General features: G+C 44.9%; 1 protein-coding gene across 7 annotated transcripts in view; it reads right to left on the bottom strand.

Moving 5' to 3' along the window:
* SCAI (suppressor of cancer cell invasion) overlaps positions 1-19,029 on the bottom strand; it is a 52,612-nt gene that overhangs the window by 25,654 nt on the left and 7,929 nt on the right. For 3 of the 7 annotated variants that reach the window (XM_072984613.2, XM_072984610.2, XM_078382823.1), the window contains 4 exons: positions 6,063-6,194; positions 2,253-2,348; positions 1,648-1,734; positions 1,385-1,504 (listed from right to left, as the gene is read on the bottom strand). In XM_072984613.2, coding sequence (XP_072840714.2) covers positions 1,385-1,504; positions 1,648-1,734; positions 2,253-2,348; positions 6,063-6,194 — 435 coding nt within the window. Of the gene's footprint in view, positions 1-1,384; positions 1,505-1,647; positions 1,735-2,252; positions 2,349-6,062; positions 6,195-17,641; positions 19,018-19,029 lie in introns of those variants that run through there. The other 4 variants (XM_078382822.1, XM_072984612.2, XM_078382824.1 and 1 more) reach the window with 2 other exon arrangements.

Here is a 19,029-nt window from a genome sequence, read left to right as displayed (position 1 = left end):
AGGTGGATCTGGTGAAGGAATTATTACATTGTAAACTATAAGCTGTGATGTAAGAAGGAAAAAAACATTTATATGGTTCCTGGATCTGGAAAGCTGAACGGTTTGTTGGACCAGCATTCCAGAGGCCTGTAGGATTCATATTTGTTTAGTCATTAAGTCATGTCTGACTCTTCATGACCCCGTGGACTAGAGCACGCCAGGCCCACCTGTCTTCCACTGCCTCATATACGACCTTTATATTTATACATATACCTATGAACAGGTAGGGACACACATAGACAAAGCGACAATTGTTTGTTAAGGCAAAAATGAGTCTGTCAAGCTGTCTTCTTGTTCAGTCATGTTGCTGTTTCGGTGCTGTCCAGTCAGAACTGACCTATAGTGACCCTAACAGGGTTTTCATGGTCAGTGAAATATTTAAGGAGTGGTTTTATCAGTTTCACACACACATCCTTGTTAGTTTCTTTGGCAGAGCTAGGAAACAGAACTCAGATCTCCCGAGTTCTAGTCCATTAATCTATCCAGAACGCCACACTGGGTATCCCACTTGGTGACAGGGACATATATAAATACACAGGACATGCATTTCCACTCCTGGGTCAAAGGGAGTGGATCTTGATCTGAAAAATCCCATATTGAAATAAAACCAGCAGTCTTTAAAGGACTACTATATATGGTCTTCTTTCTTTTGTATTTTCCGTTGTGAACATTGCTAGACCATCTGAGCTCTCTCTTCGATGGAAAGGGCTATGGATTCTTCCTGCAGAGGCCAGACTTTCCCAAGGGACTGAGTTTCTTTTGGATTTGACTTGGTCAAGTCTGGGCTTTCTCTCTGTCTTGACCTTGCTCAGCACTGATCGCTGGCTCCTACACAAAAGCTCCTGATTCAGGTATTTAAGATATTTTTTTAATCCCACCTTTCTCTTTGAAAAAGGACCCAAGGAGGCTCACAGCATTTAAAAAAACAATATTTAACAGCTGAAAACAGTAAGTACGCAAATACTAAAAAGGGCCAAGCAAATACACTTTAAAAAGGTAAGGAAAAGCCACACCAGCACCACATTCAAAGCAACAAGGCACAACAATCCATTTAATAACCCCACTCAGGCAGCCGGTCATTCAGGGAAAGCCTGCCTGAAGAGAAGGGTCTTGGCTTGCTGGCGGAAGGACAGCCAAGAAGGGGCCCAGGCTGGCTTCCAGTGGGAGGGAGTTCCACAGTCTCAGAGGAGCAGCCACAGAGAAGGCCTTCTCCCTCTCCTGCATCCCCACTGAATCCTAAGCACAAGGCCCATGCCTCTAGCCGCAGGACGAACATAGAGTCGCTGCCCGAGAATCATGAGTTTACAATACCATACATCTCGTTTGTAAATTGTGAAAAACTCACAAGACTGAGGCATGGCCTGACCTGTCTTCTTTGTTGACTTGCGAGTAGTACGACCTCTGCCGGATGGCGGAGTAGAAGGAGAAGGCTTCGTTTAGGTAGCTGGTTTCGGAGGTGCGAAGGCTGCGGGAGAAAATTAGGAGAGCTCAGCTTTCTGCCGGAAGAGCGCAGGTGGAACAGCCGGCCGGCAGAGAGTCGGGAGTGGCCAGGCCGTTGCCACCTCTGTTGGCACTTCTGGCCATGTGCCAAACTTGTCTGCCACTTACTAATAGTGGTAGTAAAGCTGCCCAATCTTGGAAGCAATTTCTCCAATTTGCCAGCGCTTCAGGCCATACCGATTGTCCAGGACTTGCCTTCCGTTGTGGACCGGAAATAAGAAAAAAAGAGAGAACGGGTCACATTTTATATGTTCAAACCAACAGCGATAAGACTAACTTTGGTGTCAACCTTTTATAGCTCCTAATACAGCACTCCACACTTATTGCTTAACGATGGGATAAAACTCTACCTTTTATCCCTTTTAAGACACATCAGTTTTATTCAGGGGTTAACCTTCCTAATTTTCTCCAGCCTGGGAGCCGGGAAGGCCTAGCTCAGACATCCTCTCCACAATGTTTTCCTCCAGTGGAAGGTACTAAGTCCCAAAAAAAAGACGAGGCTTTAAGAGGAAGGCTTTAATATCAAGTCTTCCATGTTGCACTACATCTCCCCGGGAGAATCGCTAAACTCGTCTGACTCTCTAGCAACAAGCTTTCTTCCATTTTGGGGCTGGGGAGCTAAAGCAATGTCCCCCAGACTACCTGCTGCCTCCCCCTCTGCCTAACAGTAGGACCCTTCCCCACCCACCCACCCACTCAATTTTCTCCCTTACCGGTGCTGCTGCTGGAACTTCCAGAGTTTGGTGTAAACATCAAAGGTCCGCCCGAAGTAAGACTGCCACTGCTTTTGTCCATACTGAGGCAAGTCCCTAGAAAATACCAAAATGAGAGGACCTCCGCGTTATTACCGTAACACGGGGGGGGGGGCATCCCCCATGGTGGGAACAAACAGAACTCTGTGCTCTGTCGGATCCCGGCCATGAAAGCCGTCGAGAATAAATTGTCTCTATGTTGACCACACGCGCCTGCTGAGGAACCCGCCCTGTCTTAAGCTGGAGAGACGGACTCTCTTCCCTTGGTGTACGGGTTTTTAACACACACACACACACACTTACTTCCTGTTCTTCAGGGTTCATAATAGAAAGAAGCTATTAGCCCAGCATGCAGCTCCAACAAAAGGCCTTTAAAGAATGAAGGCAATTATTGGGCTGTCGGTGGAAGCCGCAATGCGTCGCAAGCTCGGGGATATTGGCGAAGGAGAGCAATATCCATGGCCAAAGCATTCCAGCCCTGCAGGAAATCAGGCCCACACGTCGGTCGGACACCCATCACCACCTGGAGACCTTTTCCTGGCCTTACCCCCCCAAAGCGCCAGCTCCTTCCCACAGAGCCTCTCAACCTGCTTTTTTTTAAAGAACAAGTGCTGTGGATGGAGAAATTCTGCTTTCCAAAATCTTCGAGAAGGAGGCCAAAGTTTTTAAAAAAGAACCGTTAGGGCAGGCTGAAATGAATCCTCATCCTGTTCAGTCAAAAAAAAAAAGGGGGGGGAGGGAGAAGGAGGAACCTTTTCTCTGTCCTGAGGCATGCGATGAAAAATAGCGTTCTGGAAATCTGAGTAAACCGTGGAAAGCTGGCTGCAGAGAAGCGCCTACTGGCTAATGCCCATGACAACACTGATGGCTCAAGATGTTCCCAAGTCCCAAGCCTGAGTCCTTATTAAAAACAAGCTTATTCCCCTGGGGAAAAAAAGGAGACCTGGGTGGGTTCTAAGTCAAGAGTTGAGTCCAAGTCACTGAAAAAAAAAAACTTGAGTCATCTGTGTGACTTAAATCCGACTTAACAGAGAGTTCCACGACTCAAGTCCCCATCCCTGTTAGAAGGGTCAAGGCCCCAATCCTTACGTGCATGTAAGGGGCCGAACAAGGGTCTTAAGAGAGAATTCCCAGCCTTTTATCTGACTGACCTTAATGTAGCTTTGGAAGAAAAAAATCTGCTGCTGGGTGAAGCCGCCTCAGCCTAACGCACAGATGAAGGCGATCACCCACCCAAAGGAAAACATCAGGGCTTAGGTAACAAAAATTGTCAGCTTCAGAGTCACCTTGTCCAAATCAGGGAAGGGACGAAACAGATTTAGCACAATGGATAGTTTCAAGCGAGAAGCTGCTCCGATACGCACAACCTCCTTAACTCCTGCCAAGAGAGCAAGCAACAGGGGCCGATCGCTATCTTGTGTTTCATTAATTCTGTTCCAGCTTGCCAGGGCAGCTATAGCAACAGCTAGCCAGGACGGATGCAACGTTTCCTATACACACACACACACCGTTCCTCTACCTGTGCAGCTTTTTGTGAATGTCATCCCTGCTATTACCTATAAAGCCTTTGCACCAACAGAAACAAGTTGCTCCCCTTTACAATCAACAAACGGGAGCTTATTGGAGAAGTCTTATTGTGCATTCACATTATCAGTACACAAGTCAGTGAGAGATAGCTGTGTTACTCTCTTTCAGCAAGTATAACAAGAATTTTAAAAAAAACACACACAAGTAGGGAGAAGCCAGAAAGACTAACACATTTATTTCAGTGTGAGCTTCTGCTAGCGACATCCTTGATGTAGCAAAGTGTGAGAACGCTACAACATTCAGCATGCTATATATTCCACAAACTAGCCAGGGTTCAGAATCGGCTAGGACAATTAAGGACCAGTCTTGAACGTATTTTCTCATATAAAAACCCCATTCAATCCACCGAACAAGCTAGAGAGAGATCCTCAGATAGGATCAGCGAAAAAAGGAAGCCCATTCAAATTGCTTGCCATGTTGGAAAGACGACAAACTCTTAGCAGCTGGACGATCATGGTCCACCACGACACAGGAGCAATTATAATCCCATAACAGTTTAATTGGAGAATCTGGGGTTCAAACCGAATGGTTTAGGGCCCTCTTGAGGAGAAAGACATGATACGAACCAACGGACAAACAAACGGCTGACAGTCAATGCAACGTATAGGATCTGCGTTATATGATGCAACAGTAGAAAGGATGCTCCTCTTCGCTACTGGAGGGGTGGGGAACCTGAGAGCCTGGGTTGGAACTGGATCTCTGGAGTCCAGCAGAAGTCCCCTTCCCTCATGGTAAAATTGTTTAGCAGTCTACCACCACTTTCTAAAGTGTCAAAATGCCTCTTCTTAGGCTTAATTAATGAGCCTCGTGGCGCAGTGGTTAAAACGCTGTACTGCAGCTAAAACTGTGCTCACGACCTGGGATTCAAATCCCAGGTAGCCGGCTCAAGGTTGACTCAGCCTTCCATCCTTCCGAGGTCGGTAAAATGAGTACCCAGCTCACTGGGGGGGGGGGCGGGCGGGCAATGTGTAGCCTGCATAATTAAATTGTAAACCGCCCGGAGAGTGCTTGTAGCACTATGGGGCGGTATATAAGTCCAAAAATAAATAAATAAATAAATAAATAAATAACTGGAGCAAAAAGCTAAAATATTATGTGCCATCAAGTCAGAATGAACATATAGTAACCCTAATAGGATTTTCAAGATAAGTGAAAGATTTAAGGAGTTGGTTTTACCACTTCCGCTGCCCCCAGTGAGTTTCCATGGCAGAGTGAGGATTCAAACCCTGTTCTCCAGAGTCCTAGTCTGTCACTCTGTCCACTACACTACAAAGGTTTTGTCCTGCATTTCTGTCTTTGGCCCCACACACCACTAGAATGCGCCTTGAAGACCTCTAAAAACAGACTGGGTGAATTTGGGCAAAAGAATCATGTCTTCTTCTTTGAGACAAGCTTAAAATTTAGTAAGTAAAATTAGGTTTCCTAAGAGAGTAGAGGGCACAGAGTCTAAGCCTGCATTTTGCTTTCCACTCCAAGAAGCCTTAGCCAGGATGGCCAATATGGATCTTACGGGAAATCAGGGAAATTTCCCATAATTAGCCTTATGGGAAATTAGGTCCAAAACGTCTGGACTGACAAAGGTTAAGACCATCCAGGCAGATTTGATGGAATCCTGGATTTTTTAAAAATTGCTAAGAGCACACCTTACAATCATAAATAACAATGAAATTCCAATTCTCTTCTACAAGTCAAGTATGATATATTTTACTTTACAGCTCCACAAAATCAACACATCCACAGTTAACCCTCTTGACCTCTGTCTTTTACCTTCCCACATCTTTCTGCCTGTTATCACCGCTGTGCACGTGTCACCCTAAAAAGGGTCAATAATTCTGTTGCACCCAGGCAAAACAAGTGCACACAAAGAATGCCACAAGGTGTAGACATCACATGGGTGTTGCCCTTGTGGGTGGTGTTAAAAGTGTTTCAGGGACAGCCCACGGAAATCTCAAAAGCTCAGAAGTGCACTGCAGAGTGTCTTGTCACCCCCTGTGACTGGCAAAATTATGTAAAACAGAACAAGGGGGAGGGAATTGGGGTTGCAAAAATAAGAGGGGCAGAAACAGGTTGTAGATTTTAAGGTTGTTGAGCCCCCCCCACACACACACACACATGCCCAATATAGGATAACACGGTTCTTCCTCAAAAGCACCCCTCCTTTCCCACCCACAAAACCTTTCTGACCTTAGGCCATTGAAAAGCTGCTTGGATTTATCCAGCAGGTAACAGAAGTCCGTGACTGTTTTCCTCTCTGCCTGTGGGATATCATCCTCCACGCCGCCTGTCGACATGGTTTCCTTCAAGGCAAGCTCAGTCCTGGGGAGGGAAAAAGGACAAAAATCGACATTAGCCATGGATGGTAGGAGCCTCAGAACCGAGTGCCGCAGCTGGGACTCCGGCACGTAAAGCATCACAAGGATGAAGAGGGAAAATACACACCGGCCTATCCTTCCCTTCCCTCCACCCCAAAACCCCTTGAGGCCATCTAAAATTCACATGGGGAGAAGACAGAAAAGAAAAGGCTGGGAGGGTATCGCTTGTTGTTTTTCTTCTCACATAAATCAAGTCGTCTATTCCTGCGGTTGTTGTTTTTGACTAAAATAGATTCCCCCTGGACTTCTCTCTTTAATGAGAGATTTCTCTTCCCTGTGTAAAAAACAGGATCACCCGGCCAAGGCTGTCAACTCCAGCAACACAGAGAACCAGATGGACTACGGCCTAAATCTAACCCATCTATAGGAGACTTATAAAATCCACAGGATTTGTATAAGCATTGTTTTTACGATTCAGCTATTGATCCAACAGATCTTCTCTTGCTGGTATTAGCCACCGGACTGAGGCATATAGATTTAGCCTCACTTTGAGGTCGTAGGTAAGAGTAGCAAATACGTAGGAATGGAGAAACCAGACTCACTGGACAGAGCCGACACGAAGTTGCACGCCGTACTAGTGCTCCACAGACTCCTGACAGCAGTGGTAAAAATAAAATGAAATGAAATGACACATGCAAAAAGAGGCAGCAGGAGTAGAAGTCAAGTTTCCACCTCCCCACTTGTGAACTACGAAGGATTCAGTCCTGATCTAGGGATACAGCGTCTTTTCACAGGCTCCACACAAAGGACGGTAATTCTGCCACTAAAGGTAGAAAAGGACTTCACTGGATTTGACAGTTCTGACTGCAAGGGGGTTTTTTACACCTCTCAAGACTGGGAGAGGAAAACACACTTAGCCTCAAGAATTTGCACCTCTGTGAGCTTCAGAGGCGTTTCAAAGCCATAAGGTGTGCACAAACTCGAAGGCAAAAATGGTCAATTGAAAGAAATAGGCAGAAACCACGCTTCTTTCAATGTACAAAATGGCGGACGTTGGGTAAGAAGCAACACGTACAGTACATGTATAAATTAGGGAAAACGTGCAAATTTAAATATGGAAAGACAAGTTTCATAGTCCTATCCAAAACCAGGAGAAGGAGAACATTCAGGTAAGATTTGAAGAAATGCTATGAAATTGAAACAGATATTTTGTTTGTTTTTTTGTTTTCTACATGCCAGTCATATTCCCACTTGAAGTAAGAGGTATAGTTGCAAGTTTTTGCCTTGTTTAATATTTGTTTTAAGTTTAATTTAATGTATTTTGACAGTTTTTATGCTCTTTGATTGCTTGTAAACCACCCAGAGCGGCCGTTGGTCAGATAGGAGGAGGGAGGGAGGGAGGGAGGAAGGAAGAAATACTGTACTGCCACTTGCTCTTCCACCTTAGCAGGTGCCATGTTCTTGAAAACATTGGTGCAAAGTAGCTACAAAGCATGACCTCAAGGGTGCCTCTGCACCCATATATGGGACTGAATCAAATCCAGTGTGTGCCAAGATGGTTCACCTTCCTGGCAGCTGCACCAAAAACGGCCCAGATGCTTCAATATGAGCATAACCACATAGACTTATGTATAAAGAGGAACTGTATTTTTTTTTTCTGCCAACACCTTCACAAAACAGGTAGAAGACTACACGGAGACGTGCCGAGACTGAATAAGAAAAGGAAACGAGGTGTCATGAAGAAGCCACAGGAATAGGAAGCAGATGGAAGATCTGGCAAGGCAGACAAAAAACGGTACAGTGGGAATGGAGAGAAAAGTGAGCAAACTGGGGGGGGGCAGGAATAATGCCAATTTCCCGGCCTCAGATAGAAAAACAAAGCTGGGGGGGGGGAAGGAGAGGGAGAAGAGAAAGGAGAAACAGACATTCCAAGCAGTCTAAAAATATCCAGAGGCAGAGGGAAGAAACGGGGCAACTGGGAAGAAAAAGAGGAAGCGGATTTTTAAAAAAAAGGAACAGTGGAATTATTTTGCAGGGAAAGGGCTTCAAAGCGTTCTGAGGCGGACCAGCGCAAGGGCTGTGGACGTGCTCTGCACTTAAACAGACAAGGTACAAAAGGTGGGTGACACCCCAGTCCTGCTGCCGTCAAAAGGATTAAGTTCACATCTATAAGTCTTCTGCTAGTCGGGAGAGAGGGAAATGGAACGGAATCGTAGCCCTTAAAACCCGGTGAATTGAGAGGGAGACGTCCTACGGGCCAGAGACTTTGCCTGTAAGGTGGGACAAGCAGACCCACGCGATCAAGCAGAGCGAACGAACGGGCACTCAGAGGCCCAAGGACCCAGCCCAGAGGCAAGAAAGATGGGGAGGGGGGCCAAGGAAGGGCGCTGGTAACAGGATGGGATCACCTGTACATGAGGAGAGAAGCTGGCATGCCAGTCTCCTCCATCACCTCCTTCTAAACCCAGTTCTCACCTGAAAGTGCCTGTGGGGAGTGGGGGGGGATCAGGCCTTAAGCCACCTGGGTTCATATTTAAGGAGTGGTTTTACCAGTTCCATTCCCCCAGTGAGCTTTCCCCCCCCCCCCCGATTCGAACCCAGGCCTCGTGAGTCCTACTCCATCACTCTATCCAGTACAGTATGGCATTACTAAGTAACAAAACAATGGTAACATAATAGCACATTTCCTCCTTTTGCAGTGTAACTGTACAGCTTACCCTGTGTGTGTGTGTGCGTTTTTTTTTTTAATTTAACTCATCAAGTTGTTTGCCAAAGGATGTTGGAAAGGCATATTTTATTTACGCTTGCAAAATAAAAAATTTGCAGGCACTCTAAAGCTGATGCTGAGAGAATGCCAACATAATCGCCAAATGAAACTTGGTTTCTCTTCAAGTCTTATAGATCTTCTGCACGTTTTGTTTTAATTTTAATGTTTAATGATTTATAACATGCCTTCCTCTCTCCTCAACACAACAAACACCATTTTGTTTACGGCGAGCAGCCTAAGGCATAGTTTGCTGTGGGAAAGCAGCATATAAATAACCAAACCAGTGGGCTTTTTTTGGGGGGGCACTGTTTATTACTTTGCTTCGGGAAGCAAAGTTCCTGCGGCCAACCTTACCGAGGACAGGCCCACCAAAACGACACATTTGGAGAAATGACTTAAATATACTTTTTATACTCGGGGAATTTTTAACAAGCATTGAAGGTATAATGTACAACTGGGGGAGGGCACAGAGGATCGGGAAAGGAATTGAACATTTTAAACACAGATTTATATTTTGTGCTCAGCAGTTGTTCTTAACAAAACGACTGCACCTCTCTATGGATTTTGGAGCTTTGCACACACTTTAAACTTGCTTTCCAAAAAAGCAAACGAAACGCCGTCTCCCACATGAAACGGCTCAGAACGATCCTTCAGCATCCCGAGACAAGGTGTTGAAGAGTCAGCAAGTAGGCACACATGCCATAAACAAATCCGGCTGTCATCCAGTTACAGGCCAAGAATTGCCACCAAGGGAGCTGGAAACAGCTACCAGACACACGAAGGCCCCGATTCTGCATCTGACGGCATGTTCCCTGAAGAGGAGAAGCTGGCACTCTCATTACAAACAGGAGCTGACTGGCAAATCCTAGCATTCCCACAGATTTGCCTCATTCTCTTCTAAAGACCACGACAAGGTGCCAGCTACAGCGGTGCCTCGACTTATGACCCTAATCCGTCCCAGAAGAAGGGCGTAACTCGAAATGGTCGTTCAGTCGAAGCACCATTTCCCATAGGAATGCATGGGAACGGGATTAATCCGCCTAGAGTGGTCGTATAGACCAGGTGGGTGGGATATAAATCAAATAAATAAATAAATTAATTAAAGATAATTTTTCATATTTTCAGATAGTGGATAAGTGAAACCACAGATACGAGCCCCTACTATAATGAATGCTCTAGTCACTTGTAAGCTGTCCTCACATCCCTAAATGACCCCATGACCTTACCAAAAGCTTGCAACCTGAAGATTTCAAGCCCCAGTAATCACAGTCTGTTTTAGCTGATACCGGACACGCTACCCAACCGACTTTAAATGCTTTCCCGTTTTCTAATGCTGCTCTACTGCCTGTACCAAACCTTAAGATCTTTGCAATACACATTTAATAATATGGCTGCCAATGCTGTAATAAATTCATTTAAAAATCCCGAAAGACCAGGTAGATGGTGTGACATTCCAGAAGGAAAGCCATAAGGGCTGGCTCTCTTTTATCTCCAAAGATATGTCAGAATATTAAATTGAGGAGTTTCTAAGCTAATCTAGACTTCCCCTGCTTAACCATTCTAAACACGCAGGATCACCTTCTCCTTCCACCAATTCCTGGCAGCCCCATAAAGGAGAAAAGACAGCTGCCGTTCGGATTTCAGAAATTTAAAATGAAGGAAAAGGAGGAGCAAAGCTCCTAATTTCTGATGATGCCGCTGGGAATCCTGGGCGGGCACGGAGGGCCATCTTGCCTGCGAAACCTCATCCCCCCCCCCAACCCAATCTCAGAAATACAAAACGCACATCCTTTTTTCTCAACTGGACCTTCTTCAAAAGGGTGTTTGGAGATAAACATGGGAAGAGAAGAGCCGTGTACGCCACGCTGAGCTCTCTAGGAGTGGTGAAACTGGACTGGGAATGATGAATGCCACGATCCTGCAAGGCCCCGTAGAAAACACCCCCCCCCCAAATAAAGAACCATATCCCCCAAGAAGTTGCCAGGGAACAAGACTCTCCATATAAATTTTCTTTTTTAAATGTGGGGGGGGGGATAGGAGTGAGAAAGCAAAATACCATATTATACTGTGTATATATTTAAAAACCTTCTGGTCACTTCTAACTTTGAGAGGGAAAAAGAACAGGTCCTATCCTTGGGAGTTCTATGGCTGGGCAGAAAAATTAGCTGGATGCAACTCACAAACCCTCCAACACTTACCCATAACCCAACATAAATAGAAATAATTCTCCTTCCACTTATCTGCTTCACCTGTCTTCTCATGTCCTCTTATTAAACAACAATCAGGGAGGGAACACAAAAAGAGCTTTTACACTTTCCATTCATTTATTAAAATCTATATCGTAGCTGCCCATTTAGTTGTCCCACCACCACAACTACCAAAACACACACACACACACACACACACAATCATTAAATGACACAGTCTTCTCTCACAGGGATCATTGCTGTTGCTGGTCTCTGCATCTAACACACAAAGAGGCTTTTTAAACATATTCCAAACCCACCCATTATGCAGGCTGGAAAAATAGCCAAAGGGAAAGTCAGAGGATAACACGCTGAATATCACTCCAGCTGAATATTTCTGGCCCACCAGAGCCACGAAGGTTTTCCTCTCTCTTTAGCTTCCAGTTGTGTCAGAACAGCTGGGTTCCCCCCCCCCCCCCGTTACCTCCCTGTCTCTCTATTTTTTTTTCTCCCGCGCTCTTTTCTTGGCTGGGAGAGCGGATGGTATGCAGGATATCGCTCACTGAACTTGATTATTCCTTTTTTTAAAAAATGCTTTTACACAATGCCAGTTTAATTAGATAGCAAATTATTTCCTTGAATATCAGCCAAGCTTTGGACAGCGGATAAAACGTTTCATGACCCAGTGACGCTTCTTTAACTAAAATTACAGTTGAGGGGGGGTGGGAATGGAAGGGCAATGCATGAGAAGTCTGATGGGAAGCTTTAACCACTCTGAGCAAGCTGGTGAATGAAACTGCCTTGACTTGGCAAACCACTGTTCAAAGCTTCGAGGTAAAGCCTGTTTTTGCATAAACCCCTTAGGACTTATCCATTTCCAGTTTGAAAAAAAAAGAAGAAGCTGTGAGAGGTATCTGCATGAGATTGTTAAAAGATGCTGACCTTTATTTATAATTCACAAATATTTTTAAACTGCTTAGAAAACAAAAACAAGCAAGACAACAATAACACATAAAATTAAGATACAGTGTTGATGTTACTCAAACGGAAGGCACAACGGATCTTAGTGGGAACTGGGTGCAAAGCAAAAGTGTAACCCCCCCCCCCAGTGCTTAAAGCTCTCTCTGGGTGGCTTACAATTTCATTATGCAATTCTCCCAGTTGGAGAGATCCTTCTGGATCTCTTCACGATCCCTTCTGGTCTTCACCACCCAGAAAAGTTTTGTGTCATCTGCAAACACGGCCACCTCACTGCTTATCCCTTGTCTCCAGGTTGTTGATGAACAGGTTGAAAAGTATCGGTCCTACGACAGATCCCTGAAGCACATTGCTATTCACCTCTCTCCATGGTGAACACTGTCCATGGACACCTATTCTCCTGATTCCTGGTTTTCAACAGAGGAGAAGCAGGGTCTGTTCTCGATCATCCCAAAATGCAGGACACATAATAAATGGCTCAAGCTACAGAAAGCAGGATTTAGGCTGAAAAAAAAACTTCTTAACTGTTAGAGCAGTGCAACAATGGAATCCATGACAGGGAGATGTGGAGAGCGCTCCAACACTGGAGGCATCCAAGAGAAAATTGGATAACCCTCTGTCAGATCTGCTTCGATTTGGATTCCTGCCTTGAGCGGGGGGGGTGGGTGGGTTTGGACTCGATGGCCTTACAGGCCTCTTCCAACACATTCTATAATTCTGCGAACAGAAAGGGCTTTCCGAGTGTCTGAACAGCTCCCTCCATCAACAAGAGCAAATCAAGAAAACTGGCAGGACGACTATCGAAAAGCTTCTGCTCAAAAATACTTTTAAAAAAAAGTAGCAATGTGCCAAGCATGAAATGAGGTGTATTCAAGGCAACAGAAATCAGAATGCCGTAAGAAAAGAAGAAGAAAAGAAATTGAATCCCTTGATATTTTTAGCATTTAATAGCTGGTGGTTAGAAGCAAACAACAGAGCCCAATTAAGGCTGCAAGAATAAGGCTGGGCCTAGCCCAAACCCCCGGTCGTCCTTTATGCATGAAAATAAGGCGCAATTAATTCTATTCATCTTTGATGGCTGTCCTTCAATTCATTGCTTGTTTTGACAGTCCATTTTGCTTTTAGACAGATTTTTTTTTTAAAGGTGTACATGATGTTATATGTGTAGAGGGTTGTGGCTGAGTACCACAAATATTTCTTTGAAAAGAGATACAGCAGCCTCTCAGAGGAGTCTTCTTCCTTTCAAAGGTTTAGGGATATAAAAACAGAGAAGCAGAAGGGAGGTAAGAGGAGCTTATTCTGATCTGCAGCAATGGAGCACGCAAAGTGTATTCCATTAGCCAGGTGTAGTGGTTCACTGGTCAGCAAAGGTTCTCAGGAATAGACTACTGCAATGCTCTTTACACGGGGCTGCCCATGAGACTGACACGGAGGCTTCAATAAGTCCAGAATATGGTGGCCAGGCTAGCGATGGGAGTTAATAAATACCAACATATCTCCCCAATACAGTACTGGCTGCCTTACACTAGTTACTGGTCCGTTTCCGTATCAGCTTCAAGGTGCTGGTTGTAACCTATAAAGCTCGAAACGGTTTGGGACGGCAGTACATGGCAGAAACACCTACTTGCAACCAGAACTGCCCATTCTACTTGCCTAACATGGGCAGGACAGATGAGGATCCTAACCCTGGGGAAAGCCGGGAGGAAGAAAACGAGCAAGTTGCTGCTTGGTTTTGGAATCAACCCTTTTACCTGACACTGCTGTAACTACCAGCCACGGACTTGTTTTAACTGCCACCCACCTCTTAATGCTTTTAAATGTATTTAATTGCGCTGTCAATTTTGCTCTTATTCAATTTTTGCTTGTTTGTTCTCTTTTGTGTGTGGTTGCCATGGTTATTTTTTATTGCTCTCAACCGCCCAGAGTGGCCTGTGGTCAGATAAGCAGCACAGAAGTCAAATAAATAAATAAATACTAATGATAAATAATTATTAAAACCTTTTGTTCCATCTAAGCTACCTCTGTAACCTGTGGATGGTACACAGCCACCTGTTGAGAATGATGTGTTCTGGTGTCCCCAGATACATCCATAAGTACATTTTCTCTCTCTCTCATATAGAATGCCAAATGCTTCTCTAATAAACACAACTTCCTTCAACACTTCTCTATAGAGGCGAGTTCAATTTTTAAGAAGTCCCCTATGTAACTAAACAAGAAGTATCTCTGGTTTCCAAAAAAATGTCGCCTCAAGTAAGGGTGGAAAACCTCAAGTCTTCAGCTCAAATCTAGGTTCTCTGTGGGTTCTGAATCTATCCTTCTGCACCTCCTCAGATGGCTACAGAACAGGTGGAGGAAGTGTTTCCCATATTGGCGCTCCAGAATAAAACAGACAATCACATTCAAAACAAATTCTATTCCTTTTTTTAAATTAATGTTGTGATTTTTCATTGTTCTAATTGCTCGGATTTTATTTTGGTGCCGCTTCAGTATGTGCTTGTAAACTGCCCTAGAAATGAAATAATTGGAAATGCAGAATCTTTTTCCTCTTTTTTTTTTTAAACAAAAAAGACTCAGAACTGACACCAAGCTTACTAGAACTGAACTGCAGTGCAGATGTGGAATAAAATACACATTAAGCGTCACTGGCTCTGCTTGGTTCCCAGAGAGAGAGATACCTGAATCACAATGCTTCTTATCCAATACAGAGTGACCGATGGAGGGGTCTCTGCATTTAAAGCGAGTCCCGAATTCCACTCCGGAGTCAAAGAAAGACGGTTGGCAAGAAGATATAATTACGTACAGACACTATTCTTTTTCATTCCATACACACGTTATATGATCTGCTTTCAAGCTGGGCTTCTCTCTCTCAAAGTCGTAAAATTCTCCAGCTTATGCCAATGCAACCTGAACCCAACACAGTACAGGCGAGTAAGACAGAGAATAAAACAGGCCTCCTCTTAATTTACTGCCATCAAAGGTCCTTTCAGGCCCTAACGATTACACATCAAGAGCAAAGAGGGCAAATCAAGAGAAATTTACTAGGTCTGTATTTTACTGCAATTTGTCTTCAGAGTATGTCTAAATCACAGGTGCCTCCCAGAAGCAGAGAAAGATGCAGGAATGCCCATCTGAAATATTGTTTGCATCGACAACCTTGAGAAAAACAAATCAACAGACAGAAGGCCAAAGCTACAAGGCTTTAAACACAGTGCTGAGAAACATTTCTGGGGGTGGGGTGAGGAGTGGTATCTGGTTTTAGTCTGTTGTGGCCGAAGAGCCTTGGGGGCAGGCTGTTCCTGTGCACTTTGGTTTTTCCAAGACAAATAACATCTTTCAAAACTGCTGTTGGATTTCACGAGTGAGACTTGGCAGAGACTTTTTTGTGGGCGTTTACAAAGCTTGAAAACATGACTACCGTCCCCATGCTGGCTAAGGGGGCTCTGGGCATTGCAGTCCAACGGAGAAAGATTTCCAAGCATGCCAAGGTCTCGGTTTTGCAAAGGCGAATCTACAGCATCTAGCAAAGTGACCACTTTGACGTGCACCAAAACATACCGGAGGTGACCTCAGCAGAAGGCCCCGTGCTGTCAAAACCAGCCAGAGCAGGCAACAAGTGACCCATCTCCTCACCACACTCCAGGCTGTCCATATGTTGGCAGAGGTGAAGGTCTGAGAGGGCAGAAAATGTAAAAATATCCACTTCCTAGGGCCTGGATGCTATTGCTGCAGCGCCAAGAGCTGTTTCAGCTTCCTTTTCTGATTCAGCCACAGTAACAAACCTTTGACTCAGACATCAAAAGAGAAAGATGCTGCTAACATGCAGCCCATGCCTTCTCCCTCTCCCACCAGACGGTTTGCATCCAGGGTGGCATCTGCTAACCTCTGTAAACCCCTGGCCCAGAGGGCTCTTTTCTCCCATTTATACATCCTGAGGAAGAGAAGATCTCGCTACCCGCTGCCGTGACACTGTCACGGAGACTCTGTTGTTTATAATTACAAAGAGCCAACATGATAATAATTATTTTCCTCTAAACACCCACACAGAAAATTGTATACTTGTATAGGGGGATGTGTTTTTAAAATTAGCGGCTCTCTCACAATACAATCAAAGTGGGAAGAATCAGCGGGGAGAAGAGAGAGAGAGAGAGAGAGAGAGAGAGACGAACTCTACATCACTATGGGCAAGAACCAGATGTGAATTTTCTATCCCCAGGACCTGTGGAGGACCTCACCAGTCCTGGTTTCGAAAAAAGAAATAAATAAATCCCAAAAGGATCAAAACTAGAAGTGGCCCGAAACTCTTTTCTGGTTTCTTCTGATAATTGTCCACGTGGAACAGGGCATGGGGAAGGGAACAACTGTGCAGTGGAAGCTGTTTCTTGTTTTAGTGCAAAACCACAATTCCTGAGGATTCCAAGAATGGAAAATTACATGTACCGAAGAAGGAGCATCGACGTTCCCTTTTGTACATAACTATTCAAGACAAAGAGGTTCTCTTTTTATATCTGGTCTCTGGCTCCCCTGCTTTTAAAGGGACAGCAGTGACAGCAGGAGAGACGACAGGGCTGAAACCACAGAGCTCCTGGAATGAAATCAACATCATCACGGTGGAAAAAACAAACCAAACAATTAATTTTTTGCAGTTCCCATTGTCAATACTTACAGGAGCAGCTGCTACAGAAAGCCCTAAGAGCAGTCTGACTGGCAGCAGCCCACATTTAGAAATAATGAAAAGGTCTTTTTAAAAAATCGGAGGATTTATTGGGAAACAACTGGCTTAATCAAGCATGGAATACAGTAGTTGCTAAAAAGGTAATACACAAAGGTTGAAATCCTGTTGCTCACCATAGAAAGTCGCAAATGACGGACACCCACCGAATCAGTAGGGAACTCGTGAATAAACTGCTCACTAAGTTCCATAAATCCATTGGCCCTATTCCAGCTGGGACTTACCACGCTAAGCAACAGAATTTCAGCCAATATAAGAATAGCCAGGGATGAATCAAAGACATGGGGTGGTATTCCCTTAAGACAACACATCAAGACGACATCGGTTAACCTGAGACTACAGGGACATCACTTTAAATTTTGGTTAAGTGAGCTACAGCCAGGACCAAACGCAGTCCCCAACGTCAAAGCCAATTGTAGCCTGAATGAATGAACAACACAGAAGAACAACGGTAACAAATATCTGGGGAAACCAAATTTTGATAGCACGCTATTGCAACGGGGGCCACCCTGATAACAATACAGAAATGGAGGTCCCTCTGTTTCATGTGAAATAAATAAAAATAAAAAAACCCAATGCTGCAGCTCACCTTCAGCCAAATAACAATTAATTTGGGACCTACCCATGGAGGATTAATGTTCTTTATTTAGTCAACGCCAGCCTCAGTCACTACAGACCCTCTGGCAATGCTGGACTCCGGCTCTCATCAGCCACAGACAACACGGCTAAACCACCAGGGATGATGGAGGTTGTAAACCAAAGCATACGGTTGGGAAAGCTGCATGACTCACCACTTGTTTCACAGTGGGCTTTCTCCCTTCCCTGCTCCTGCTGCGGCTGCTTCTAGCAATTAATACCACATTTATCCTGCCTCCGCCCTCAGTGTTCTCTTTCACCGCAGTTCATGACCTCATGTCCAGGCCACACACAAGTGTCAGAGGCCACAGACGCCACCATAGGAGAGTCTTGACACTGACTTGAACCATTAAAAAAAAAATCATAGATGCCAATTCACTGAAGAAAGGAGGTCACTTGTTCTACCATTTAACGCCACATGCCAAAAGATATTTTTGCTTTCATTTCTGCACATTTCTTAAAGTGCAGCCCATCTGGATATGCACCTCCATGGAACACGAGGCTTCTGTTCACAACTGGGTGGGAGAGAAAGCAGACACTCCCCTTCTGCTACAACATAGAGGGCGGGTCATGGCGCTGGCTGCTACAAGCTCCTCTCCCTCAGTCCAGCCCTCCAGTAAGGGGTTACAATGGCAAAATCCCCTGCCTGGTGTTGTACTTCCCAATTTGCAACGTGAAGATAAAAGCAAACGAACACCATCGCCAGCTCAGCTCAGCCCTTCAAGCTACGACAGGCTGGCATCTCTGGGCAACTCCTGTAAACCGCAAAAACCCAGGACCTTCAAATACAGTATTCCACGTGAATTATACAGTATGGCTATCACAAGTCACTTCCTCCCATCTACCGTCTCTTCTTCCTTGAAAGATAAGGGGAAAGAACTGCATCGGAGTTAGTCTGCAGCAGTAGGGTTAGCTGCACCTAGCACAGGATGTTTCACAAGAAGGAAGAACCACCTCCAGGAGAACAGAGGGTCTTTTCTCGGCTGCTGTCTTTCAAGGGAGAGAGGTGATCGCAAATTGCACTCAATCGCAACAACACTTAAACCTTAATATATTTCCATAGGCAGCTCTCAGCTCCCATCTGGAGACCATTTAAAAATAGATTCTCAGCATAAACCAGGAATTTACCAAAGAATGGGTCACTTTGCTCTTTTTCACCTATATAGACAGCAATGTGTCTCTTCTCTTATCATGCCTATCGGGTCTTTAAAAACTATTGTTATACCTGTCAATATCTCCCTCTTGTGTGCAACTCTTATTGTTTCGGCTACCTACGACCCAGCAGCCTCTCTTGACAATCACGCAGTGCAAGTTATGATCGCCTGCCCAAAGCCATGAAATGTTCGACAGCCTTCAGACAAAAAAAAGGCCTTTGCGCAGAGACGTCCACTGTCTGAGTAGGGCTATAAGGCACCATCTCCTGCTACACAAAAACCTCTCTAGCAGTTCAATGTTACAGAGCCATGGAAACGAGCCAGATCCATTTTCTGCATGTCAGGTGGCTAATTGCCAGCTTCACTCATGCCAGAGCCAAACCCGGCCT

This window comes from Pogona vitticeps, chromosome ZW-PAR (assembly GCF_051106095.1).
Source record: "Pogona vitticeps strain Pit_001003342236 chromosome ZW-PAR, PviZW2.1, whole genome shotgun sequence".
Taxonomy (NCBI): domain Eukaryota; kingdom Metazoa; phylum Chordata; class Lepidosauria; order Squamata; family Agamidae; genus Pogona; species Pogona vitticeps.
The sequence above is the reverse complement of the archived record's forward strand: the minus strand, read 5'-3'. Positions and strand labels throughout refer to the sequence as shown.